Source organism: Meles meles, chromosome 21 (genome assembly GCF_922984935.1).
Source record: "Meles meles chromosome 21, mMelMel3.1 paternal haplotype, whole genome shotgun sequence".
Lineage (NCBI taxonomy): Eukaryota > Metazoa > Chordata > Mammalia > Carnivora > Mustelidae > Meles > Meles meles.
The window spans coordinates 41,235,791-41,262,274 of record NC_060086.1 but is presented as its reverse complement, the minus strand read 5'-3'; the positions used below and the strand labels follow the sequence as shown (position 1 = coordinate 41,262,274).

General features: G+C 50.1%; 1 protein-coding gene across 3 annotated transcripts in view; it reads right to left on the bottom strand.

The window, feature by feature from the left end:
- Positions 1-26,484, bottom strand: part of LOC123934102 (CREB binding protein) — a 124,603-nt gene that overhangs the window by 27,048 nt on the left and 71,071 nt on the right. Inside the window, exons 4-17 of one of the 3 annotated variants that reach the window (XM_045994053.1) lie at positions 25,051-25,291; positions 23,606-23,719; positions 16,061-16,303; positions 14,525-14,603; positions 14,055-14,201; positions 12,864-12,981; positions 12,055-12,226; positions 11,702-11,746; positions 9,555-9,679; positions 8,523-8,711; positions 6,746-7,162; positions 4,827-5,006; positions 3,694-3,883; positions 132-250 (exon numbers count right to left, since the gene is read on the bottom strand). In XM_045994053.1, the coding sequence (XP_045850009.1) occupies positions 132-250; positions 3,694-3,883; positions 4,827-5,006; positions 6,746-7,162; positions 8,523-8,711; positions 9,555-9,679; positions 11,702-11,746; positions 12,055-12,226; positions 12,864-12,981; positions 14,055-14,201; positions 14,525-14,603; positions 16,061-16,303; positions 23,606-23,719; positions 25,051-25,291 (2,379 nt within the window). Of the gene's footprint in view, positions 1-131; positions 251-3,693; positions 3,884-4,826; positions 5,007-6,745; positions 7,163-8,522; positions 8,712-9,554; positions 9,680-11,701; positions 11,747-12,054; positions 12,227-12,863; positions 12,982-14,054; positions 14,202-14,524; positions 14,628-16,060; positions 16,304-23,605; positions 23,720-25,050; positions 25,292-26,484 lie in introns of all 3 variants that reach the window. The other 2 variants (XM_045994051.1, XM_045994054.1) reach the window with 2 other exon arrangements.

Below are 26,484 nucleotides of genomic sequence, written 5' to 3'. Positions count from 1 at the left end.
GTGTAGTACTGCTTTGACTGAGAAGTTTTTTTTTCTTGGGAGAAAAATCTTCAAAACCCAATTTTCAGAGATAAAACATGGATATTCTCCAGGATCGCTGGTAAGGCTTTCTTTTCACTGCATTAACTTACCGGAATTCCTAGGAGCTGGGGGTCTACAGGCTGCCGGAAAGGTAGGGACTCCGGGTCCTGTCGATACAGCGCTTCGAGCGTTGGCATGAGAGCCTGGCGTAACTCCTCCGGCTTGAAGACTACGGGCAGAAAACATTGAGAAGTGATGCTGCTCATGAGGTGCTCGGACCCCTCGACCACCACATTTCAGATGGAAGCCTGGGCAGCTTCCGGAAGGCCCGGATCACCTCCATCCCACTGCCCCCCTGGCCGTGCAGCTCCCAAAGGTCCTCATTCACTCAGAGGCCTTAGGCACTCTCAAGCTGCGACCCAGGGCCTCTGACAGCACCGGAACAGTAGGGCTGGGAAACTGCTTCTACGCCAGCAGGCTACATGCCGCACGGACAGGTCTGCTTCTCCGGTAACGGGTTTCCGACATTACAACCGCGTTGGAACAGAAAATGAAGCTAAATCCCAAATCTGCTTCCTTGATCCTATGGGTGGTAATAAAGCCATTTCACTGGAAGGGGGTCTTTCTGCCTCTGGTGAAAGTTGTCTATCCCTGGACGAAGTAAACTCAGACACCTGGGACAAACGGTTTTGTATTACCACCTCACAAATGGACATAGTAACAGAGAAACAAAACCAAGTATTTCCCCCAAAACTTCTGAATTGTTCCCTCCACCCCGTAGCCACTCCATTTCCTACTACACTTTTTTGTCCCCAGTGCAAGGATAAACACAGGCTGCCAGCCAAATACATTCGAGACGACACAGTCATACAAAACCCAAGCAGCTCTACTGGCCGGGGGAAACGTGCGGAACCTCTGTAGGCGAGAGGCAGGTTAGCGCGCGGCCCTTGTGTTCCCTGCATCCCGCTTTGGAGCTGGGACCACTGGGGGCTGGTGAGCAGATGGGCCCCACGGGAGCCTCACGAAACACATACACACCCTGCCTTCAGCGAGCACCTTTTTTCTATTCCGTTTCTACAGTAACGGAGTAGCATTTTCTTTGAATAACTCTTTCTGAGAAAATAACTCTTTAATCAATAGCTTTTTCTTTCTTCTTAGATCAGGGTCAGCAAACTTGGACCCACTGGCCCAATCTGGCCAGCCACCTGCCTCTGCACAGCTTGTGAGCTAAGATTGGTTTCTGTGGTGCCTCATGGTTGGGAAAAAAAGAATATTTCATGATACATGAAAATCAAGGTTTGTCAGGAGGCAATTATGCGCCTTTGCTCACATACTCTCTGCTTTCACACCACCGAACAGAGGAGCTGCCCCAGAGGCCTCCTGGCGCATGGAGCCCGAGCCGAGCGAGCCGGCTCCTCCCAGAGCGTGAGCCAAGCCTGCTGCAGGCCCGTTTTCTCCCAGCGGCGATCTCCCACGCAGCTCACGGAGGTCAGTCGCTCGTTACGCACTACACGTTTGCTGAAAACATCTATGCCGAGGAAAAAGCAGCTCCTAACCCGTCTTTAGGCACCGGACTGATGTAAAATTACATCCTCAGTCACACTCACCCTCCCCCTATTTCAAGGGCTCAGGAGCTACACGCGGCTGGGGACAACCACAGAGAGCACAGACACATGACATTCCTGTCCTCACACCAAGTCCTAGCACTGCTCCAGGCCCTTTCTTGGGTCTGTGCCATCAATCAAGTTTTTACTTCTGTAACATAAAATGACTTTCATGGTAACACTGGGCCGTCATTTGCCTCGTGCACGGTGATGACGGTGGCACCAATGGGCCGAAGGAACCACGAAGAAAGTCACTCGCACCGCAGCACAACACAGGCAGCGACACCAAGGCCGCATTAGCTGTCACCGTGCTCTCAAATCCTGGCTGCGCGTCCGGATATCGCACGATCACATGGGCAGCTGGCACCGGGCAGCCCTGCCGCGCACTGGCAGTCCTGCGAAGAAGCGCTCGAGCGTGCAGAGTGAGCGGACGTGGCTGCCTTCCTGCACGGAGCACGCGAGGACGGTCAGACCGGCTACGGGTCTTCAGATCCGGGCACACGGCAGACATTTCCCCAAGAAGGAACACAGTGGGCCAGTTACACCAAGGACAAGTGACAGTATTTGTTGCCAGTGATAAAGTTTGGACTTACATTAAAATTTGAATTTGGAGAACTTGTATCTGTTACATGATTTCGACAGCTTCTCCAAATTTCCAAGACTTTCTTGAGAAGATTCACAGTGATAGTAATCAGTGTGGTTTTTAAAAATATTGTACAGTGAAGTGTGGTGACATCTGGAAAATCTGTGTAACTCATGAGCCAAATTCCAAGATGACCGAAGGATTATGTTATTAAAAAAAAAAAAAAAAATCACCCAAGGGCAAAAGACTCATTCACCGCACAAAACAGACAAATGGGCTCTCGCGTCACCGGGCATGAAAAACTCAGAGCTACGCATCCAGACTTCACACAGAAACTAGCCTTCAGGAAGCTTGCGCTTGTTGAGTTTTGGTGTAGTATTAAAAAAGAACACCTACAATTATCTGAAAAGGCTCTTACTCTATCTTTTATCAGCCACCCATCTGCTGGGGCAGGGTTGTCTTCAGGGACATGAACCAAACACCGGGGCACCAGACAGACAGCAGGGGCAGCAGGAGAATTCAGCCACATTTGCTGTAATCTCTAAGATGTAAAATTGTAAAAACAAAAACCAAAACCCGTCACTACTCTAAGTATGTTTGTTGTGGGGAACTTTTCATAAAAATGTGTGGTTCATGGATGCCATGTAACAGATTAAATGACTGTCATAAAAATTTCTACTACAGTCAATAGCAACAGATAATCCATACCAACAAAAACCCTGCGGTCCTCAATTTTTAGGAGCATAAACAGGTCTGAGACCAGAAACTTGAAAGCTTCTGTAGGTTTTCCCTCCCAGTGGCAAAACTATACAGTATCAGCCACTCACAGTTCTCTGTTGGCTTTCCCAATGTGCCACAAGCAGCCCTTAACTTCCTGAGCCACATCCCCGATTTGCAAGGGTCACCTAACGATGTTCTGACACCCGGTCGACCTCCTGACATTGGATCTCAAATGGGTTCCCCTCCAACCCCCTGCAAGGGAGCCCCTTCACTTACCCGGGGCCCTCCCGCCGCACGAGGCCACTGGGGCCTACCGCACGGCCACTCCCCGCGGGCACACAGGCCCCATCTCTAACAGTGCGTGTGTGCTGCCACGGTGCCAACTTCCCTCGCGCGGCTTTTGGTCCATCTCTTGCTCAAATCTATCAGTGCGTGCCCCCAGCGTGGCGAGCACAGAAAGCCCAAGCTCCTCGACAGCACAAGGACTCAGATGCAACCTCTACTCTGGCCCCACAGCCAACGACAGCGCAGAGGAGAGACATGCTCCTGGGCTGCCCCTCAGAGCCGTGGCTCATTTCTCATTCCTGCCATCAACCCTGCGGGCCCTTGGGCCGGAGTCTAGCTTACTGCCATCATTTCTGAAGAGGTAAAACTTGGGGAATGGCAGGCAGGAAAGATAAAAGCTTTAGCTTTTAGCCCGCAGTGTGCAACTACAACACGATGGAAAAGCAGCACAGCTGAGAAGTTCAAGGAAACACGACCTACTTTTTTTGCGTGGTTGTGAAGGAGACGTTGACTGAGAGGCGGCCCCATTAGCGTTGTTCTCTTCTTCCTCTTTAGCTTCTACTTTGACTTCCGGTTTCTTCTCGTCCACTTCCATGGGTTCTGATTTCTGTTCCGTTGTGTCTGTTTCTTCTTTAACTTGAGAAGATCCTTGTAGATCCTCCTCCATCATCTTGAGAAAAACAGAATTACAGACAACGATGCATGACCATCAAAGATCTCTACTCTAACTCAGCCTCGCTGGAGGTCTCCCTACAACCTGTTGGACTCGTCACACCGTCCCCCCCCCCCTTCCTCTCCCGCTGGGAGGAACGAGGTGTCTGGGCCGGCCGACTTGCCTGAACACAGCGCCACTGCAGTCAGAGTCCTGATCTACAGATCGCACCTGCTACAGTGCCTGAAACCCTGCATATGTACCCCTCACCGCCTGCTCAGTAGTTTCACACATAGGTATGCGAAGTTTCAAACAAGAACCTCCCTGAAAATTAGGGAAAAACTGAACTGCTCAGAGAGACAGGCAGCTGAAGTAAACAAGGTAAAGGATGTGTGAGGCAGCAAGGAGGAGTGGGGACTCGGGCAAACTGGAGCGCCCCAGGCCCACCTGAAGCTCCCAACCAGACTGCTGCCGCAGCAATGCAAGCGGAATGCTTACGGAGCTTCTCATTCTCAAAGAAAAGCCAGAAATTCAGGCTTTGATTTGTAATTCCTCGTTTTTAAAAATATTGTGTGGGCCAAACACAACGTGTCTGTGGGGCCGCATCCAGGTTTCAACTCTTGCCACAGGTTCATCAGTGAACGAGCACACCCTCGTGCGGCTGTGCGGTCTAACTGCACAACGACTTCGGAAGAACGGCAGTGAAAAGTTACTGGATGATTCATTTAAAATACAAACAAGTACTCTTATTTCTGGCAAAATAAAGGAAAACCCATATCTAGTACCTAAAAATAACCACTCTATTTTTCACCCTATATCCTCTCTGAACCCATCATCAAAGGGGGACATTAAAGCACAAAGCAGCATCACCCACGAAGAAGCTGCGGTGTCTCCCCTTAGGACACTTCAGGTGACCCCTGCGCGGGCTGCGCACCTGCTCACGCCCTGGGACGGCACCTACCGCAGAGCCCGGCTCCCCCTTGGAGTCACTGGCGTCAGGCTCAGTGTCCTCGGTCTTGACCTCTGCCTTCACTTCCAGCATCGGTACATCGGGTCCTGGCTGCTGGGAGCTGGTTTCTGCGCTGGCCACCGAGGAAGGAGTGGGGACCCTGTTGTCGATGCTGGCTGCGGCCTGGGAAAGCTGTGGAGAAACCAGAATTACTTACCTCCGTTAACAAGACGACAGAAATGCTGCCGAACTCCACAGGGCACTCAACACACAGTTTCAGGGTCACACTGCTCAACACTACCCTAACAGACACCCCTCTCTGAGGCGGCTAAGAACAGGATTTCAAACAGGGTCCCAGAGATCAACATCGCACAGAAACACAGAGACCTGCCGACCAAGAATGCAGACGGGGAAGAGCCGGGCTTTCCATTTTTTGATATAAGATTATTTTCTGCAGTTTCTACCTAAGTCACAGAACCTATTTTAAAATTAATTCCTTCTAATAAATATTTATATTTATTAGATTATATATATATATATTTATTAGATTATATATATATATTTATTAGATTATATATATAACTATAAATGTATTAGATTATATATATAAATAAATATATTTATTAGATTATAAATAATTCCTTCTAATAAAGTTTATCGTAAAAGACTCAACTGCAGATCCTGAAGTGCACCTGTCGGAAGGGGGGGTAGTGCCTACGGGGACTGAGCATGTGTCCTGAGCCCGCTCCACCCGCAGGGCCGGTGCTGGCGGTGGTGGAGGAGGAGTATGCAAACATCAAAGTAGGGAACCACCACAAGAATTCCCAATTTTCAAAGTCCTCTCACTGTTGTTTGTTTGTTTGTTTTTTAAGATTTTATTTATCCATTTTAGAGAGAGAGACAGAGTACCCAGTGCATTCATTGAGTCGGGGGGGGGGGGCAAAAGGGGGAGGGAAAAGGATAAGCACACTCTGTCCCAAGTTCAGAGCCAGACACGGGGGTTGATCCCACAACCCTGAGATCATGACACAAGCCGAAGCCAAAAGTCGGATGCTCAACAGACCAAGCCACCCAGGTACCCCGCCTCATAGAGTTCTACTTTAGGTAAATAAAGGGAATATAAAATTACAAAAGAAACTTATTTAAAAATAAAATAAAAAATAAGGACTAAATAATAAACATACTCCCTGTGAAGAAATACATAGACTAATGTTATCTTTGGGGTACTGTTAAGATCTATTTTGATATTTTATAAATAAATATCCTCAGTCCCTAAGAATAAAGCTAACGTATTCCAGGGGGAAGGGTGGTTTTCTAAGTCAGACTGTTATGAAAACGGATGTGAAGATTTCAGTGGTAACTGGGGCAGGGGGTGTGGGCAGGGGTGCGCAGGGTGGCGAGTGGGCAGCCCACAGCTGGGCCCTGCCAGCAAGCAGGTCCACGGAGGGCTGGGCAGACATGAGCCACAGGAAGCGCTAACCTGGGTCTGCCATTCTGTCCTGAGAAGAACAGGCTCCAGGTCTGAAAACAAGGCTGACGGGCAAAGTGAAAGCACACACAGTTAGGAGCGCGACCTGGTTTGCCGTACCCTCGGGTGTTAAGAGAAAAACTATTAGGACTCAGAAGACACCCACTTAGGATAGATAATGGGGAACACAGGGCTCCTATGTACAGGGGACCCACATACGATTTCTTTATAACTGATTTCTGAAAATCTGTTTAATTAGAGAAGATAATCTTTAAGTCACATCCTGCCAAACACAAACATGGCCTTCGGAGGCAATGTCGGAAACCGAACCCAGCTCAGACGGTCTGATCAGGGGACACTCTCCGGAGCTGCACAAGACACCAGAGCAATGCTGTGACGGGATTTTTTTACGGAGAAGCTCTCGATTAGGAGTCTCAGCCCAAAGACAGACTGTGGGGCTCACCGGCGTGCCAGGAGGCTGGGCGTGCACAGGTGTCGGCTGCTGCTGTGATGACTGAGGGGTGGCCACAGACGGGGGCTGGACTGGGGTCTGAGGCTGTGGGGTCACCTGGGCCTGGGCTGCTGCCTGGACCGTAGGGGTGCTCTGGGTTTGGCTAGCGCTGGGCACTGAGCCGGGAGTTGGGGTGGGAGTCTGCCCGGAAGACGACACGGGAGTCGATGGCTGGGTGGGAGCTGCTGGCTGGGGAGGAGTCATCCCAGGCGCCGTCGGGTGCTGGAGAGATGGCATGCCAGCGGCCGTGGAAGCAGGAGGTGGTGTCTGGTGCAACGGTGACTGTGTCACTGGTGGGCAGGGCAGCTGGCTGGCTTGGGGCCCAAGCATGTTCAGAGGGTTAGGAAGAGCAGCACCAGGCACCTGTCCCTAGCACAGGGAGCAGAGGAGGTTAGAATTATTTCCCCATGTGAAAACATGGCAACAGATCTGAACAATTAAACGCATGAATATCTAATTGTGGCTTCTTGATGAGGTCTGCTGGTTTCAAGGCAATGTGCCGTTTGTAAAAATTCACCCTGCTGTACACAAAATAACATGCGTTTTCCACTAAAGTTATTGCTACGGAATGTTTCTCATCCTGTGATTCGCAGAACAGTTGAAACCTCTGGCTTAAACTAACACAGACCCACTCGGTCTATGAGCTTCATGATCCAAAACAGCTACCCACAGCTTAGAACACTGAAAAAGGTATTTCTCTTCTTTTTCTTCTTTTCAAGAAATGAGTCACTAAAACTCTGAAATGTTTCATTTCAGATGAAATGGCAAAGTGATTCCCAAATGGGGACACGCTTTGCAATTATATGCTGACTTTTTAAAAAAGTGACTCCAAGTCACTGCTCCAGAGCAGGGGTCTGCGAACTAACGCCCACAGCCCACTCCAGCGAGCTGCCTGCTCCTGGGGCCACGCCCAGCCGCCGATGTGCGAATGGTCCGCCCTTGGCCGCTCCAAACACGCCGTGGAGGAGTCAAAGACCGCGGCCCCCAGAGTAGAAAATATTTACAGGAACGAGTTTGCTGTTCCAGAACAGTGGGATGTTACAGAAATGAAGAATTAATAAGTACTTAGTGAGTAAATCTGGTGTAGTCAATGACCTTTTTTCAACATTACTGCATGTAAAAACTGAAGACAGGAATACTGTCTTCCAGGGAAAGACCTGGCCTGCTCCACACACACACACATGTGGACACGGCAGCAGTTCCCTGCACGGCAATGAACAATTCTCCAAAGGGCAAAAAAGGCACTAAAATGAATGGAAGACGGTTCTCTTCAGCTTTAAACAGAGTAATTAAAAAGAAGAGAACTCCTCAACTGATGCAGTCAGTGGACCTCACCCAGGATGCCCTGAGAGACAGGCAACAGGACACACCTACCAAGGTGCCAGCCAAGTGTGTGGGGCCCGTCCTCACTCTAACACTCAAGGTCTCTCCGGATCACATGTGAATTTAAAACAATTAAAACCCAAGAAGATGACAACTAAAAACCCCAAAACCAAACACAAAGCCCATGAACCAAAAAACCACAATCCATTCCAATTTGGTTTGAAGTCCGCCCAGACATGATAAAAATAATTCTAAAGAAGATAAAAATAACACAACCAAATGGGGGTAAAAAGTCAAGAGATGCTCATACATAATAATGAAATGTGTATTCTGGAATTCTCATCTCCATGAAACGAGACACGCTTGAGTCAGGAGGAAGCTGGGCCCTGTCCTGGGTGCACGGTACCTGTGGCACGCCTGTCTGGGCCGCTGGCTGCCCCATGCCCACACTGTTCACACTCATCGCCCCACTGGAGGACTGGAACTGGTTCTGCGGCAGGAACTGGTTCTGCGCAGGTGCCTGGGCCATAATGTTGTTGGCGTGAGCGCCCATCATGTTTGGAGGCTGAGGCATCCGGGAAGGAGAGATGGCCATCTACAACACAAGCAGCATCCTGAGATCAGGGGGGAGGGCCGGAGTCTTCAAGATAATCTAGGAGAGTGAACTCCGAGTCCTCCCTTCCCAGTGGGGAGAAAGCCTCTCACCAAGCCCTTCTGGCCCCCAGGCACTTTGCGTGCTTTCTCTCGCAACTTCTCCAAGAAGCCCATTTCAAATTCATCTCTGAATAGAAATCAATAGCGTGCTATACTTTAAAGTTCAAAATCCGCCTTTTACGACTTCTCTGACAACTTCTCTGACGTGTGAAGAAAGCAGCCTTAGGAGAGTAAGCGCCAGGAGCCGAGAGCCGCTGGCAAGCCTCTCTCAGCGATGTACCTGAGACTGCGAACTCCGACCTCAGAACTTGTGTCTTTTGTTTCGTTTTCAAACATTTTATTTATTTATTCGACAGAGAGAGATAGGGAGTGAAGGAACATAAAAAGCAGGGAGAGTGGAAGAGGGAAGTGCAGGCTTCCTGCTGAGCAGAGAGCCTGACACAGGGATCGATCCCAGGACTCTGGGATCATGACCAGAGCCGAAGGCAGACGTTTGATGACCGAGCCGCCTGGGCGCCCTGGGACTTGTGTCTTCTCACGAAGTCACAAGTCCCTATGAATTTATCATCCCGATAAATATAAACAATGCTCACATAATTCTCATTTGTAGTCATGAAGACTTAAAAAAAAAAAAAGGGAAGAGAGATATGAGGTAAATAAAGCATAACCAAATCCAGAGAAACAACCACCATAGAATTCTTGATCTACAATTTCACTGCGTAGAGAATTTTCCTTATTCGAGCAAGGCCTTCTCGGCACAGCTGAGGCAAACAGAAGCGCTTACCCCTGGAACGGAGCCCATGCTGTTCATCGGGACAGAGTGGTTCATGGGGGACGCTGCACGTGGTCCCATGGGAGCTTGTGGCAACTGTACATTCCCCAAGGACATTGGGGTAAATGAATTCATCCCTGTAAATGCACCCACAATGGTTCATTAGAAAAAGCACCCACAGGAAAACAGAGCTTACAGCTCTCCAAACTCTAAGCAAAGTAAGTTGGAACACATACATAAGACATACAACAGAAATCACCCCAAGAAATCAGAAAAGATGGTGATGTAACACTTTTCAAATACAGAAAAACGGCACCGACGTGGCGGTGGTGAGAGTGGTTTGGCGGGGTGCGGGCAGGGCAGCACGAGGAGAGAAGGGAGAAAGTCAGGTCAACCCCCTACGAACACGGTAGCGCCACGAAGGCGCTCCTACCCTCCACAGAGGAGGTGCTGGCTGAGGCCGGGGCACCCATCTAAGCCAACCTCCCAACACCTGCCAGAGCACACGGCTCCCTTCTCTCCTGCAGGAAGGCCTGCCCCATCACCCCAGGCCTCCTGGCTCTTCAGCTGGGTTTAAATTTATTGTTAGAAACTGGGATAGACTCAAAATACGGTTTTAATTTTGCAAGCATGTAAGTATTCAGAAAGTGCCCAAGGGTCAGCAATTCTCAGTCCCACCTCCTCTCCAGACCAGCAAGGTCTCCCTTTCGTGGTCACTTCCCCCTTCCGAGGGGTGTCCACAGCCCACAGGAATGTCACACCGTGAAAGACACCTCACTGGCTGCTACATGTCTCTGGACCACGGGGTCTCACTCTTCCTCACTTCCCACCATATTCTGTGAACGCCACACCTACACGTAATGCACTACATCAATGCTGGTTCAACAAGTCTCAGAGCGGACAGTGGCAATCTAACAGAACCCTCCAGGTGCCACCTTACCACTGGCACAGATGTGGAAAGGTCTCAGAGAACACACATCTCCCTCAGCATTATCTTCACGGACACCCAGAAATGTCACCCTAAAAAAACCAGTGCCTGCACGGGCCCAGGAGGACTTTCTAGGAAGGCTGTCAGCTTCCCCCCTCCTTGAGGATTTTAATGTAAAAGAAGAAGGCAGCGCTGAGAACAGCACCACCGAGAGCCCTCTCGCGCGGACGGAGCTGTGCTGGGAAGTGCGGCAGGAGCGCTCCGCGATGACCCTGCTCCACTGCCCTGCTCGACGGGCCTCCTCGGAGCCCAGATCAGCCCCATCTCCCACGCCGGCCCCCACGCAGCACGCAGCTACGTTCTCAAGGCTCCATTTCCCCGACTTCTTGGGTTTCCTTCACTCGCCTACCTAGTCTGTCCACCAAAACACATCCCTGAAGTTTCTCCCCAACACCAGTGTACCTACCATGTCTCTTTTGTACGCAACGTAAGATTACCACAGCTTTTTTAACGTTTTTTTTATTTACCTTTTCAAAGTAATCTCTACACCCAATGGGGGCTCAAACTTACGACCCCAAGACTACCGTAACCTTTAAAATGACCTCTTTCCCCTCTCGGACTGCTCTGCACACAGCAGCAAGGCCGTGCTTTGGAATCTCCTGGGTAATGTCGCCCCTCATTTCACAACCTGTGAGCAGGTCCTGCCGTGCACGTCTCACGAGACAAGAGCTGTAAAAGCCCTGAAATGCCCCTCCCCCAGCCTCCCCGACGCCGACGACTGTTCCAGCCACAGACACCCTAGAATCTCAACCTGAGAAAGAACCTTTAAAAGTGGCTCAGGCCAGCCGCCAGCACACCCCTGCCTGAGAGGAGCACAAACCCTGTTCAGTCCGGCTCAGTGCTCCCCTCGGCGGCCTTCGGACAGGCTTCCTTCCCCCACCACCGAGGCTTTTCAAGGAGACTATTCCTAAGAGTAATGTGCCTCCTGTCCATTAGGGGAAGAAAAGGCTAGACCTTACTTCTCATCTCCCGGGGAGCTTTCCTATGGTCTTCTAACTTCCAAACACCACCGAGTGTCACACTGCCTGTGGACCTGAATACCAATCATCAGCAGAAGGCACAGGGGCCAACAAGGAGCCATCGAGAAATGCAGAGGGAAGAGGAACAACGAATCATCTTTGTGGCTGTTCAATGTTAAATCGAAACATGATTCACAACAACAGTTCAATACCTTGGGACACCTGCATGCGGTTCACTGGCAGGGGCAGGGGTCCGTCTGCAATGGCAGAAAAAACCTGCTTATTTAAAACAATCCTTCATGCGGGGAACAAGGAATTTTACCTTCAGAAAGTCAAACTACACCAGTGAGTGGGTGCGAAGGCACCATGCATTCTGATGCCTGCACACCCTCCCAAGGCCTCTCCACACACAGGCCGACGCGGAAGGCCATGGCCACTACCACACAGCTTCCAAAGTGTGCGCTCCCCGAGAGCACAGTTCTCTAGGCTCAGAAATACACCCCAAACCCGGAAGGGAAAACAAGCCGACAGACTGAGGGCTGGCAGAAGGAAATGAAGTCCTTACTTGGAGGCCTCACAGGCTGTGCCTGCGGAATCCCTGGGGGCTGCGCCCCGGGAGCCGGCAGGGTGGGCTGGTTACCCAAGATGCCTTGTTTGTGCAAACGCGACCTCCGTTTTTCTTCTAGTTCTTTTTGTATCTTGTAGATTTTTTCTGCCAGTAAGTGGTAGTATTCATCCTAAAGAGCAATAACATTCAACATTAAGCAGCCAAAGCTGTAAAAATGAAAAGAGCCCCAATCTGTTTTATATATTTTAACAAACTAACGAGCTTTGACGATAAGTACGTTGACAAAGGTCAGTATTCAGCACTTCTGTTATTTTTTGTTTCGCTCTTGGCCCAACAGGGGGCTTGAATGCGTGACCCGGAGATCAAGAGTCCCATGCTCTACTAACTGAACCAGCCCGGCGCCCCAGCATCCAGCAGCACTTCTAACCAATAAACCTAAAGCCCAACTTGTTGAATGCCTAGTGACATTACAGGACTTGTCAGACAAGGGGCGCTCGGTGCACGTAACACTTCGTTCCGCAGTTGAATCACTTCCTGGATGGCTGACACCGCCGGTAACGCAGCACCCACTGGAAAGTCCAGCCATGGGTACAACACAACTTTACATGCCTCGTTCACCACTGTAGTGGACGTTTGTAGTCAACCAAGAGGGTTGTGCAGGGATCTGCTGTCCTATCTGGGACGTCTCTCTGCTCAGTGTCCTCGAGGTGATGAGTCTCCCCGACTAACGGATTTCCCCATTCCCAGACGGATGCCGTTCATCCGACTATGGGTGTCATGCGGCTGGAACACGGATGGCAACCTACCCTGCTGTTGGCAGACTCATACATGTCCCCCTCCACCTTCTTAGCGTAGGCCACCAGGTTCTCCATGCGGCGATCCTTCAAGGCTGCCGGGTCGGGGGTTGGGAAGATGGCTTGGACGCTGCAAGGACAACACACCCCATCAACAAACTCTCAAGACACCATCAGTACCTTGTTAATTTATACACAGCGACATGGAGAGAGAGAAACGAAACCACCTACTTATGGGGGAGCAACACACTGCTGAGAGAAATGCCCGCTCTCTCTCGCCCAGTATGCGAACATCACTTTCTGGAGACAACACTCACCTGTCAATTTATCTGTATGTCAAACACACCAATATTTTGCTATTTACAGTAAACTATTAGGTCACCTCAAGAATAATGTGATTTTAAACTCCTAATTTTTTAAGACTTGTTATTTGAGAGAGCGTGTGAGCACGCACGCACGAGCAGGGGGCGCAGAACAGAGGGAGAGAACCTCAAGCAGACTCCCCACTGAGCATGGGGCCCCGTGTGGGGCTCGATCCCTCAACCCAGAGATCATTACCTGAACTGAAATCAAGAGCTGGACGCTTAACTGACTGAGCTGCCCAGGTATCCCTTGAACTCCTAATTTTTAAACTATTTGTCATAAATATTTTTCACTAAAAAGATGAAGCGAAAAAAAAAACCCACTCTAAGGGAATTAAGCTGATCTAATTTCCCCTTCAATTTAACTTAAGTAGCTCAAGAAACGTAACTGCTGAGTTCCTGTCAGTGAGCATACTGTATGTGGCACGATCATGCCCTCTGTATCCACCAGGCCAAATCCCCCCGGTTCTCGGGGGCCTCCACAATTAGACTCTCGAGTCACAAAACGAGGGAAAGCTTCTGAGCTAACCCCAACTCCCTGTTGCATGTCAAAGGTCAGAGGACAGAAGGTCTGGCCACACTCGGAGCCTTGACCTCTGTGACATGGGCGACAATTCATGTCCCCCTGCAGGGCAGGGCCACAGACACTCTGACACCCGCCAACTGGGATCCTCAGGCCTGCCAGCAGTGGCTGTGGCCCCCTGAACAAGCATGTGACCCTCTTCAGCTGCTAGGGCACTTAAGTGGAATCCAGTCAGACATCAGGGACACCACAAAGCTGTCACACTGCTGTCAGCCACTGAATTCATCGTATGTGAATAAAGGTGAGGTGGGCACGTACAGTTTATGCACTAAATGGCTCCGCAGGTCCTGAGTGACATGTTCGTGCCAGCCTTTCCGAACGCCGGTGCTGGAAGGAGGGGCCGCTGTAGGTATAGTGCTGAGGGTCCCGATGTTTGCAGGGCTCGAGCCATCGTTCATCAGGGGGCTGAGGAAGAACAAGAACACTCATTCCGGCAACTAAAGCGACGCAGATGAGCTTCGTTTAGATGAGGTTTTTCAACCACACTGGGCTTCTAAAAACTGAGGACAGCCCAGTGATGTATGTACAGCAAAACTGAAGCCGTGTTTAATTTATTATCTGCTCTACAGCTGTAATAGTAATAACAACAACAGCAACAATAATAAAAAGTACCCCCAATATTACCTTCGCGGTAACACACTTAGGAAACTATCATAGTCCTGTGACACCCAGCCCACTTTCACGTGCGCCGTCGCCCGGACGGGAGCCGACTGAAACACGGGTCTTACTTTGTGGCCCCGAGGGAAGTTGGAAGAGCGGATTCTGAAATCAAGTTTGGTGGCTGCTGATCCGTCGTTATTCCTCCTGCTGGAATGTTCATTGGGTTATTTCCTTTAAAGACAGAAAGAAATCAACCAACTCCTAAATTATAACATAGACTTCAGAGTTCTGATAACATAAACAAGTCACCACATAAGTAAGTGATTCTTATGAGTGTCACTAACAGCCGCTGCGGCAGGACTCTGCAAGGCGGTCCTGTCCTGAAGGTCACCAATGTATGCAACTGAGCTGCGGACTCCTCACTGCGTTCTGTAACCACAACCACAGGCATTTCTGTGGAGGCTGCTGGTATCGTAAATGGACTCTGTGGCTGTGCAAAAACTGACAGAATGACCCGCTGGCAAGCTTCACACTCTTGTTCCGGTTTCATTAGTATCGTGCCCTCAACAACTAAACTGACGTGTCATGCAGATTTGAGTTAACATTCCTTTTCACCTCAGAAAATAAGATCACAGAAATCACATGCAAGTGAAACCATCTGTGCCGAGTATTCACTTTTCAATTTTAATTTTTAATTTTTAAAATTTATAAAAAATTTTTAGATTAACATACAATGTATTATTTGTTTCAGGAGTAGAGTACTCATTTTAAAGTAAGAAAAAGCTGAGACTAAGAGAGGTTAACGGTCTCGTGCCAAATTATACCCTCAAACAGGAGTAAGAGTCAGCTTACAACTCATGTCTGAGGGCTCTGACCCAGTCACAAGGTCAGTAGAAGTTAGATATACCTGAGGGCTGTTTTGTCCAAAAAGCAATAAATGAGATGTTTTTCACTGGTCAATCTTAAGAGTCATTTTTAAGGTTAAAATATGTACTTTATCAGGAAAACAACCAAACTAGGACAACAATCTTGACTTCACTGGACTGATGTAACTGCTTGGCTCACTTTAAGAGCACTGTGTCAACTTAAAGCAAAGTGGTAAAAACACAATATGCAGAGATGGCAGAAACAGTAGAGATGCGTGAGCGAATGCACCAACCCTGGCTGTTGACGAGCTGCGGTGACAGCAGGGACGAGGCCGAGGCAGGAGACATCGGCTGAGACTCCTGTCTGGGCTGCTCACCTCCAGCTGCGGGCTGGCCTGTGACCAAGACCTGCCAGGACCTGGCGGGCCACCTACGAGTTCTCCACCAGATCAGTGGTCTCTAAGTGGGACGGTTGTAATCCTAGCTTGGGGCATTCTGCGTTCTGAGCCAAGTGAAATGTCCCGTATGAACCCGGTGCAGACGGCAGCGGCAGAGTGGTATCACGTTGGTTCCTTTTTTCTCAAACCTGTAACATCTCCCTTGCATGGGCACTATAGCCTTTTCCTGAAAGTTCTTTATTTCAAGGGCTTAAAAAAGATATCATCATCATAATTTATACGTCTGTTAATTTGAATTTAAAGCAACAACAGTAACAGTAAACTGCCTTGGGTTCCAGAAGGACATGTCGTCCCCAACGCTGCACCGGACAGACAAGTTCCCAGGCGCTCCTCCACTTACCCAGGGGGTTGAGAGTCCTCATCTGCTGGTGACTTGGAGGCTGTGCTGGTTGCTGGCCGGGAACCTGGGGCTGCAGCTGCGTCTGGGGCTGGTTCAGGTAGGGGAGTCCGAGAGCTGCGTACGCGCGCTGCATGGAGCTGGGGTCTATGGGATTTGGGTTACTTAAAGACGCGGCATTCTGCTGGCCTGTGCCAACAGAACCAATCGTGTTCTGAATCCCACTAGCTGGAGACCCCAGGATGGCTATAACAACAAACAAACAATGAAAAAGGTAAGTAAAAGGAAGAAGCCCATAAACGACTGACAAGCTACCAAGAAGCAAGTACAATTTCATCAACAGACTATCTACGCATGTCATGAGGCAACCGAACTAGGCTACTGAGAACGGAACTACACAGGGAAGGGGACCTGGGCTGGTCACCTGTTCTGCACAGCAGCGCCTGAGGAGCAAAAACCTGAAGGAAATTCAAGCTTTGATCTTCCAAAGCAACACATCACAAAATCAGAGATCATTAATGAAAATTATGTATGAAATCTAGAGACTCAGAAGTCTGTTTCAGGGGAGGGGCCGACAAGGGACAACAGGAAGTGTTTTGATTTTGGATGGGGTCATTCGCCATCAGTGACATGAACTAAGGGGCCCCCTTTGGCTGCCACTTTCCCTAAGGTCCTCCACTGCTCACCCGCACGGGGATAGGGGATTAAAGAAGGGGCAGTGGTGATACCCAGGTGGTCAGTTTTGATACTTATTTATAAATCGAGGACATGATCTTTTTTTTTTTTTTTTTAAAGATTTTATTTATTTATTTGACAGACAGAGATCACAAGTAGGCAGAGAGGCAGGCAGAGAGAGTGAGAGGGAAGCAGGCTCCCTGCCGAGCAGAGAGCCCGATGCGGGACTCGATCCCAGGACCCCGAGATCATGACCTGAGCCGAAGGCAGCGGCCTAAACCACTGAGCCACCCAGGCGCCCAGGACATGATCTTTTTAACGACAAAATTTCGATTCCTTGAAACTTCTATGTACAATGGCATTAACACCAAACCTTTCTTTCCTATGGTTTTCTCCGCAGGAAGGCCCCATGCTAAGCCGTCTGGCTACTGAAAGCTGCTCAAGAAATACTGTACTTGACGGACTGATCTAGCTAAAATTCATGGATGGAAGGAGGTCTGGGAATTCTGCGTGGATTTTCATTTATCCAGGTGTCACCTCAGTACCGCTGAGGTTCAGGCACTGGTACAGCCTCGCGCACCATCCTCAGCCTCCACTCCCCGTCTACCGGCGGCCCGCAGGGCACTCCCTGCCGGCACTCCACCACCTGCCCAGGCCAATCCCAAAGACCAAAAGAAAATCTGTAGCAACATAAAGATTCCCAAGGACTTCAAAGTTAACAGAGATGACCCCGAATTTGCATCTCCTTGGTCACTTCAACTTCAATCCATCCCTCTGTCCAACCATCCAGATGTCCTCGTTTGGTGACACTTACATAAGGCAGAAGTTTTGTCCTATTATTTATTCTTATTCTTGAGATTTCCCTTCTTTCCGACTTTCCCAAACTGTAGAGCCCTGTTTTCAACCGTAGCTTATAAAACTGATACTTTAACTCATGATCTTTGATACATTAAGCACTATCATCAAGCTTTCTTTTCATATTCTGACAATTACGTGTAACGGTAATATTCTCACATTCATCCATGCAACTATAACATAAACAACTCACGTGCTTATCAGAGTATTTTAATTAAAGCTAAATGTGTAAAAAAAAATCTTGGTAATTACACATTCCATACTATTAACTTTTCTAATAAGGATATTCAGATCTCAAACTCATTAACGTTCATTAGACACAATTACACACACCAAGCCCCTCATTATTATAAATGAAAAGCAATTCCCAAAGTACACTTTATGACAAGTGTGTAGCTCAAATCATGTATGATTTCTTTAAAAGTATTTTCTCTAATAGCTAATACTCCCTCCCCGCCTCAAACTTTCAACATGTGCCCACCATAAAACTGACAGGCCAGATTTTCTTTTCCTTTTTTTAAAAAAAATATTTTATTTATTTATTTAACAAAGGGTGGGGGGGGGAGAGCACAGCAGGGAGAGCAATAGAGGGAGAGGGAGAAGTGGGCTCCCTGCTGAGCAGGGAGCCCGAAGTGCAGCTCGATCCCAGGACCCCAGGATCATGACCCAGCCAAAGGCAGACGCAGAACCAACTGAGACACCCAGGCGCCCCAGGCCAGATTTTCTAGAAGAACTCTGATGTTAGGGGCGCCTGGGTGGCTCAGTTGTTTGAGCATCAGGTTCTTGATCTCAGCTCAGGTCTTGATCTCAGGACCTGAGTTCAATCACCGACTGGGCTCCACAATGGACATGGAGCATACTTAAAAACACAACACAACACAACATTCTGATGTTAAAAAGAAAGTAATAATGGTAGGATGGTTTATTTTTCTATCACCTACTGGTGTAAGAAATAACAAACTCAGAGTATATTTGCAACACACGGTCATGAACCGTGGAGAGGAATTTAAAGAAAGAAGGTATCTAGGTGGCCGTCTCAGGGTGGAGAGATAACTTTTCCTACTATATTCCATTTTTTATCCACCCAGCCCCAAATGCCATCCTTCCATCAAAATGCCCCAAACTGCTTCCTGCAACTCCCACAATGCCTTCCTGGCCTCTGCTTCCTCTGGGCCTTTGTCCACGCCCCACACTCACTCACTGAGTCCACAGGGGGAGTGCGTGCGGACTGTGTGGGGGCGCTCTGTGAGGCTCCGGGACACGAGCACAAAGTCTGCACTCAGGGAGCACAGGGATGGCTGGGAGAGAGGACACATTAACCTAATAATCCCCTACGTCACAGGGACTCCAGACCCTGGAGGGAGAAAACCAAGCTTATCCCTGGACACAGCCTGAAGGCAGGACCACACGAGGCTCTGGTCTGTAGGCCATGCATGGGGCCAAGCACAGGGCCCTGGAAAGCCCCTGCCGAGTGCAGGGTGCAGGGAGCTGTGGCAGGAGGCAGAGCGACCGGCTTCCCCGGGGTCCTCCCTCGCGCAGCACCACAGGTCTTGGGGCTGAACAAAAGCAAAGAGTGCTAAAGGCAGCGTCGCTCATTTATCTGGAGTCGCTGAGAACGAGGCCTTCTGCATTCATCGCTTTTACACAGTATTGACATTTACCTCTCTAAATGTCAAAAACCTCTTGTTCTTTCTCCCGTTTTTACATCTCCTGGCCTTTCTGGGAGCCGAATGGTGTGTTTCATACACCGTCTCTGTCCGTCAGTGTGGCTCTCCTCCCCATGTCGGCGGCATCCCTGCCCGAGGCACCGTTTCAGGACGCCCCCCGCATCTCTACCGCCTCACCACTCGCCCGCTGCCGCTAAACCGGGAGCCCACGACCCAGGAAAGGCAAGGCCAAGTCTTCTAGTGGCCTTTTCAAGACCTGCTGCCACTTTTCATGCCCTTCGTCTGAGAGAACGGAGACTGCTGCACGAACAGGTCCCACATCCAGTCACACGGCGAACACTCAAGTCCCCCGTCATCTGTAGTCAAACTGGACTCGAAGTGAAAATCCAATGAAAATGGACAAACTAAATCTCAAAGCTCTGTCAGCGCGGTCAGACACTTACCATAAGGTGAGCAGAGCAGCCACTCATCAGGAACTGCTCAGACTCTACTGAAAAACCCTGCTGCAACTCAGGCCCACAGATGTCTCTGCAGAGCCGGCCCCATGTGCCACGTGCGCCAGGATGGCCTTCCTTTCCAGCATCTTCCCTCCCTTTTTTTTTAACAAGCAATCTCTACACCCAGTGTGGGGCTCGAACTCACAAACCCGATTTTGAGAGTCACATGTTCTACTGACAAAGCCAGCCTGGTGACCCTCCAGCATCTTCCTGTGCGTGGCATAGGACAGGACAAGAAAGGAGAACACCTAAGCCCCAGAGCCGGACCTTTAGCACAGCCACCACCGAGCAAGAACACACAAGCGTGTAACAGTGTCTTCTGCAGAAGCCAAACAACTCAGGAGGAGGAACACTGTGGGACCCAGAAGAGCAAGGCAAAAGCTACTTTGATGAAATACATCACAACTGACTGCTGGGTACTTAAGTTAGGGGCAGACAAGCCTACAGCTCTAACCCTGCAGCCATTCAAGCTCCCCTGCAACCTCTGCTCTCCATCCCAGGCACAGGCCGTCAAAGAGGCATCTGAGAGTCTCTGAAGGGCTCTCGGGTGGAACAAGGGCCTGTTCAACATCACTTACTGCGCCCTGGAGCAGGCTGCTGTATGAGCAGAAGGTTTAAGGAGGCAGATCTGGACTCACGTCATGAAGGAAGGCACTTCACAATCACAGGGGCTTAAAACTAGAACAAAGAGCCAGACCAGGTAGTGAGGGTCAAGTCCCTGGAGGTATTCAAGTGCTGTACCAGAGGACTGCTGATTCAGACACTCCTCACCATCAAGCTGCGGCGGGGCTCAGCGCGCATCTAAGACGGCTGTGGGCAGTGACCGGGTTTGGTCTGGGAAGAGGCTGGTCCTGCAGCACCGACTCTGACGATCCTTATGGGATTCTGAGCTGGGAAACCTGTGATTTCCCCAGAGTGACTCGAAACTTCTCAAGAGCTTTGGGACAGACACCCAGTCCTTCAAGGCATCCAGGGCTGCGCATCTCAGCTCTGACTGTGCATACCGATCACCTAGGACCTTGTTCAAATGCAGATTCTGAGAGAGGAGGTCTGAGATGGGGCTGGAGTTTCTCCATTTTTGCCTGTGCAGCCTGGTTTGAGGGCGACACTTTGAGGGGCAAGAACCCCACTGATGAGGCAAAAGGAATTCACATAGGGAATTCGGTCCTGTGTCCACACAGCCCTGTGCACTGGAATTTACTGGAAGTCAGATGTCAGAACTGACTTTAGGTGTATACCTTGAAAACTCCTAACTATTCAATAAAATCCGATTATCTCTATAAGGGAGGGAGAGCTCAAGATCGGTGACAACCAATCTCAAGAAAACAACTCAAAGAAAAATCAAACAAAATCTCAACATAGGCCAGGAGGTAACCAATGGTGTGGATCAGATACTGCAGGCAGGTCCTGTCGGCAGAGAACCACGGAGCGAGTGAGGCAGTGCAGCGGGGGAGCATCTGCAGGGAGCCTGCCGGCAAAGCAGAGCCTTGGCAGGCACGGCAGGTCTCCCGGCAGCCCTCAGAGGCCCCAACCTCTGGCCACAAACACTCCCTCTCTCCTCGGATCCCCTCTCCTGCCCAGAAACTTCTGAGTCCGTGCTGGTCGTGCACACTGTCTGCGCTGGCTGGAATGTCCTTCCATCGTTACCGTATGGGAAGTGGGCTCCATCAAGCCCGCCTCAGGGAACACGGGTCCTCCCCTCCTTCCTACGGCACGACTGTCCCATCACCGCACTGTGTGTGTTCTGACTCTGGCCCTTGACCTGAAGCTGTCGGGAGGGCTGCAGCCACGCTTCCTCCCTGCTGCCTAACCTCCCAGTGCGCACACACCACCAGCACAGTCGGCTTCAGGTGAGGAGGAAGCACGCTGCTAGAACTTTCTCACTCACCACATCAACCTCTGCCCTCCCAAAACCACAGTGCTAGAGAGAGCCAGAAGAGTACACTCGGCCCGAAACCCCGTTTGAGGGGCATTTAACCATTACTTACGTAAGCGCTTTCACTTCTTTTACAAAAAAGTTACCAAAACCTCGTATAAAGTTAATCGAAGTATTCCCGGTGACTACATTATAAAATCAGTCTGGTGACACCTTACATTATGACTGGTGGAAACACTGTGGCTTACCACTTCAGAGCACGCACCGGCTCAACTGTCACAACACGCAGCAGCTACAAGGATGTTGAAAACACACACACACACACACACACACACACACACACACACAACAAACCCACATGTATTTCTTCTCTTTTTTAAAACAAAAACCACATACTGTTTCTTAAAAAGCGAAATCACAAAAGTTTAACACTGTCATGGCAACACTTAAATACAAAAGGTCCCAGAAAAGCCACACCCCCAAACGAGAGGTTCGGAGCGAAATCCTAACGTGTTATTCATGGAGTGAATGTTCTGGCACTTAAAAAGCCAGTTACTGAAACGTGTCCTAAAACACAAGAAAATGTAACCACCACAATATACTAGTTTAAAAAAAGTTTTACACTATGAAGAAACACAGGCTTTATCAACAGAACTACTAAATACACAGTTCTGAGAGACCTACATTCCCGAACGCGACTTCATGTAAGAGAGGGCCTGGAAAACTGAGTATTAATTCCAATTGTGGCTCAAGAAAAATTTAACTGATTTAGGGAAGTGCCTTTTTAAAGGAGGCTTAGCGTGAGTCCTTCTGCAGGGAGGGAAGACGACAGGCCCACAAGCGGCCACCCACTCGGGAGGGATGCCCCCAGCGTCACCAGAGCAGCACCCACGGCACCCTGAGGAACAGCATGCTACCCACTGTGTCCGGGACCCCAAGGAAACCACCAGAGAGCGAGCCGCACAGGCTGTCCAGGCAGCTGGTGAAGAAGGATGAGAGCGATGAACACGCAACCACGCACGAGACTGAACAGACGAGATGGAGGAAGATGAGCAAGACTGTGTGGGGCTGGAGGCCGCAGGGAGCAGCTCCAGCCCGAGGGGCGACAGGACACCGGAGGGCATGTCCTAGCTGTCCAAACTGAGAGACATACCCAAAGACCACAGTTTAACCTCTGAAGTGACAGGAGAGGACCGAAAACTGGAAGAGATGTGCATGCCTTCGCTGCTCTGAGGCCCACAGAGGGCAGGGACCCCCCCCCCCCCCCGGGGAGCCACACCCGGGCCTCCCGAGCAGGGGCCTCAGCTCCGCCGACCAGCTAAGGGCTACGCGATGGCTCGAAAGACAACGGAACGATGGGGATGGTCAGGATGCGGCCAGTCCTGGGGCAGAGACTCTCGATCTGTGCCGAATAAATTGTTAGTCACAGAAACAGGTCTGGGAACTGCCTCTGCACGGAGGGCGAACCTCCCACGCGTCTACAGGTGGCATGTCATGCTGACCCTGCCTGCCTGGCTCTTCCACTGCGCAGCCCTCTCTGAACTTACTGCAGGATAAGGCACTTCAATTCCAAAGTAAGTGTCCCCTTTCTTTCCCCCTCCCCTCAGAAGTCACTGCCATTATCGTGACGGGACATTCAAACCCTCAGATACTGAGTGTCTGTCGAGACAGAGGAAGCTCGTCACATCCACTCTGCGGTCACAAGGACCGTCCTCCTTGTGCTGCCCCACTGCAGCCAACTGTGGTGTGAGTGCAGGGGTGGGGAGGGGATCCCCAAGTGGCCCTGTGCACACCGAGAATCCGTCTCCTGCTAAGCTCTGCTTCCCCCGGTGTCGCGGGGCAGCTCCGCCTCGTGTGTCCGCTCGCCGCTAGGCTTTGTGCTCGTCACTTCTGCCCTGCTTCCTACCTCCTCTCCCGCACTCTCTTTCCAAGTAGCTGTTCTCACCTCCGAGCTTCTCTACCCCCAATGCTCACTTACTTTGTTGGTTTCGCTTGTCACTGGCATTTTTCAAAGGGAGGCAAACAGGACAGTCATGTCGTGTGCAGTTCTTCCAATGAGAGATGATTTGTCGTGAAGATGCACAATGGGCAACTATGACCAGAAAAACAACGAGATGTTATTTTTCTATCCAGATCGTCACACTTTCAATTACACCTAAATTATAATGCCAGATTCCATAAGAAAATGGTAACACGTGTAACCATAACACAGTACAGGCAGTCCTCAACTTACAAACAGGGTATTTTCCAAAACGTTTGTAAGTCGACTGGTGAGAATTCTGAACACAAATTTCCCACAGAGGCAATGTCATGGATGATGGTGATTAAGGTTCGGCCCACAAAACAAAAACAAAACAGAACAAAAACTATCTGACTTGAAATACTGAACAACTGGAATGAGAGGACAAATTATGTCATGTCACTACGGAAAATAAAAATTCTACATTATGTTCAAGGATGAAACCAGCTCAACACTAAAGTTCAAGAAATACATACAGAGAAGCAAAGGAGAAGTCGGGGAGATTCTAAAGGGGACGCCGGGCACTTTTCTTAAGTACGCTAGAGGGTGACTGAGCCTAGCAGTTACTCTGAGTCTTCACTTTCACTCCGCACCGAGGCGCTGTGATTCCTTTCTAAAGGTCTAGCATGACCCTCTTCCGCTTTTCCATCGGGATCACGGCTACGCTGGGGACTCACAAAGGTCACAAAAAGAGAGAGAGGAAGGTCAGGGAGAGAGTCTCCCGAAGGTCCAGGAGCACAAGTAAGAAGAGAGAGGAGGAGGACGAAGATGAAAGGAAGTACAGCTGTTAGCAAGAAACGCTCTCTTCTGTAGACCTGAGGTGTCCGCGAGAAAGACGGGAGAAAGGGAGCACAAGACGCGCCTGATTCACCCCCTTCTCAAGGAGAAGGAAGGAGGTTTCAGGGATGATACGGTGAACACGGCTCCCCGTGCCACGGACCGTGGCCCGGGACAACGTCACTGGTATCCTGATCGGCCTCAAGAGGAAAGGGCAGAGGAGCAAGGCAGGGGCCCGGCAGTCGGAACACGGGAAACGGCTGCAAGACAGATGAGCTAGGTTTGGGGAGGGGCGCGCGCACGCGCCTGGGCCATCCTCCCCGAAAGAAAACCAGGCTCTAGACATTTATGAAAGACAGTGCTCGACAAGTGACAAATGTCTTCTGTGACAGAGGAAGGAGGAAGAGAACAAAGGCAGGGCCCAGCCTCATCCAGCAGAAGCTCACAGAATACTGGGAAACCAAAGCACCGTTTTCCTGAGCAGGCGAGAAAGCCAGGGCCTGTGCCTGGCTGGTGTGTGCAGGCGGAGGCTGCAGGAACCTTACTAACAGGAGAGCGCCCGGAGAATACTGAAGACACATTTCATCCTAAGCTACGCCACCAGGATTTCAGAAAACGGCACTTACCTTGACAGGCTTTCCCAGCCTGACAATGTGTCATGTGATTCAAAACATTTTTCATGGTTCGACAGTGTGGGAGAGAGCAGGCCCGGACCTCTCCATTCGCTTGCTCTCGTCTCTGACACTTGTGGGCGTGAAGCAGGAGAACCAGCTGCTGCTGTATGAGCTTGCGCTTCTCAGGGTCCGCAGTGGGGCCCGCCGCAATCGCCTGTGTGGGGACAATTCCCACTGAAGTCTGCATCTGAGACTAAAATAAAACAAATGAAAACATTTTAATAAGCTTTCAGAGGTCTAATGCACATTCATTATTTCTCAAGCTAACGTGAGAGCTGATGGGTCGTACTGGCCACAGAGAGAAGGCAGCTGGTGTGGTTCTCTTTAATTCACCAGCAATTTTAAGGAAGACCCAGAAGCACAGAAATAAACCAACTCAGAAAGCTGATTAAAATTCACTTGTGCGTGAGGATCTCGGCGCAAGAAAATGACGCTTATTCTTGAACTATCATAACCAAACCCAGCTTCTTCTACGATACACACAAGTGCAGGAAGGGCCGTGGGCTGTCTGACCTTGAACCAGACAGAACTCGTTTCCGTGAGGCACACACGGCCACACGCTGGCAATTTCCTACGGTTCAACCTGATGAGAAAGACTGTGGAGGCCTGGCCGGTGACAAGCCACTGCAAACCCCCAGCACATCAGAAAAACCGCAGCCCCGCACAGAGCCGGTCTCACTACCTTGTGGCCAGGACACTGCTTGCTTCGCAGTGACCTCTCCTCAGAGGGTAACGGGACACACAGCCGGAAAGACCCTTCTGCACAGCTGCTCATGCTCGGGAAACGCTTTGCTTTCTATTACAACTTCAACTCGGGTATCTGACAAGTTTTTTCAAAAAAGTACCTGATGATCTGCTAAGGTTCAGAAAAAGTGTTTAATTGCTTTCATCCTTTCAAACTACCAAGCAAGGCCGACCACACCTCCCGACCGCAGAGAACGGGAAAGGGACCTGTGGAGTCGGCTTCCTCTGTACAGGCGGCCAACGTCCTCCAGAAAACTCACCAAAGAAACTCAGGGAGTGAGGGGACTGCGACGTTGCTACTGGGCAACAAGACAGTCCCCGGCGCCGGGCTTTCTACCCTCCTCTCCGCCCCGACCCCACAGCTCCCGGCTCCCAGCACCCCTGCCCGCCCCCGGAGTCCGTCACCTCTCGGACTTTTCACGTGAAGCCTCAAAGCCATCTCCCCACCATTAGGAGGGAAAAAACACACAAACATTTCTTAATGAACGCAAACTCATTTTTAAAATGTTGAAGAGTTTTATAAGTAAGTACGTAGAAAAGCCGCAAGGACCACAACTCCTGGAAGCCTAACCGGGGTCCGGCGCAAAAGCGAAGTCGCAGCTGCGAGGCAGAGCAGCACGCCGGCCAGAGAAGCACCGAATC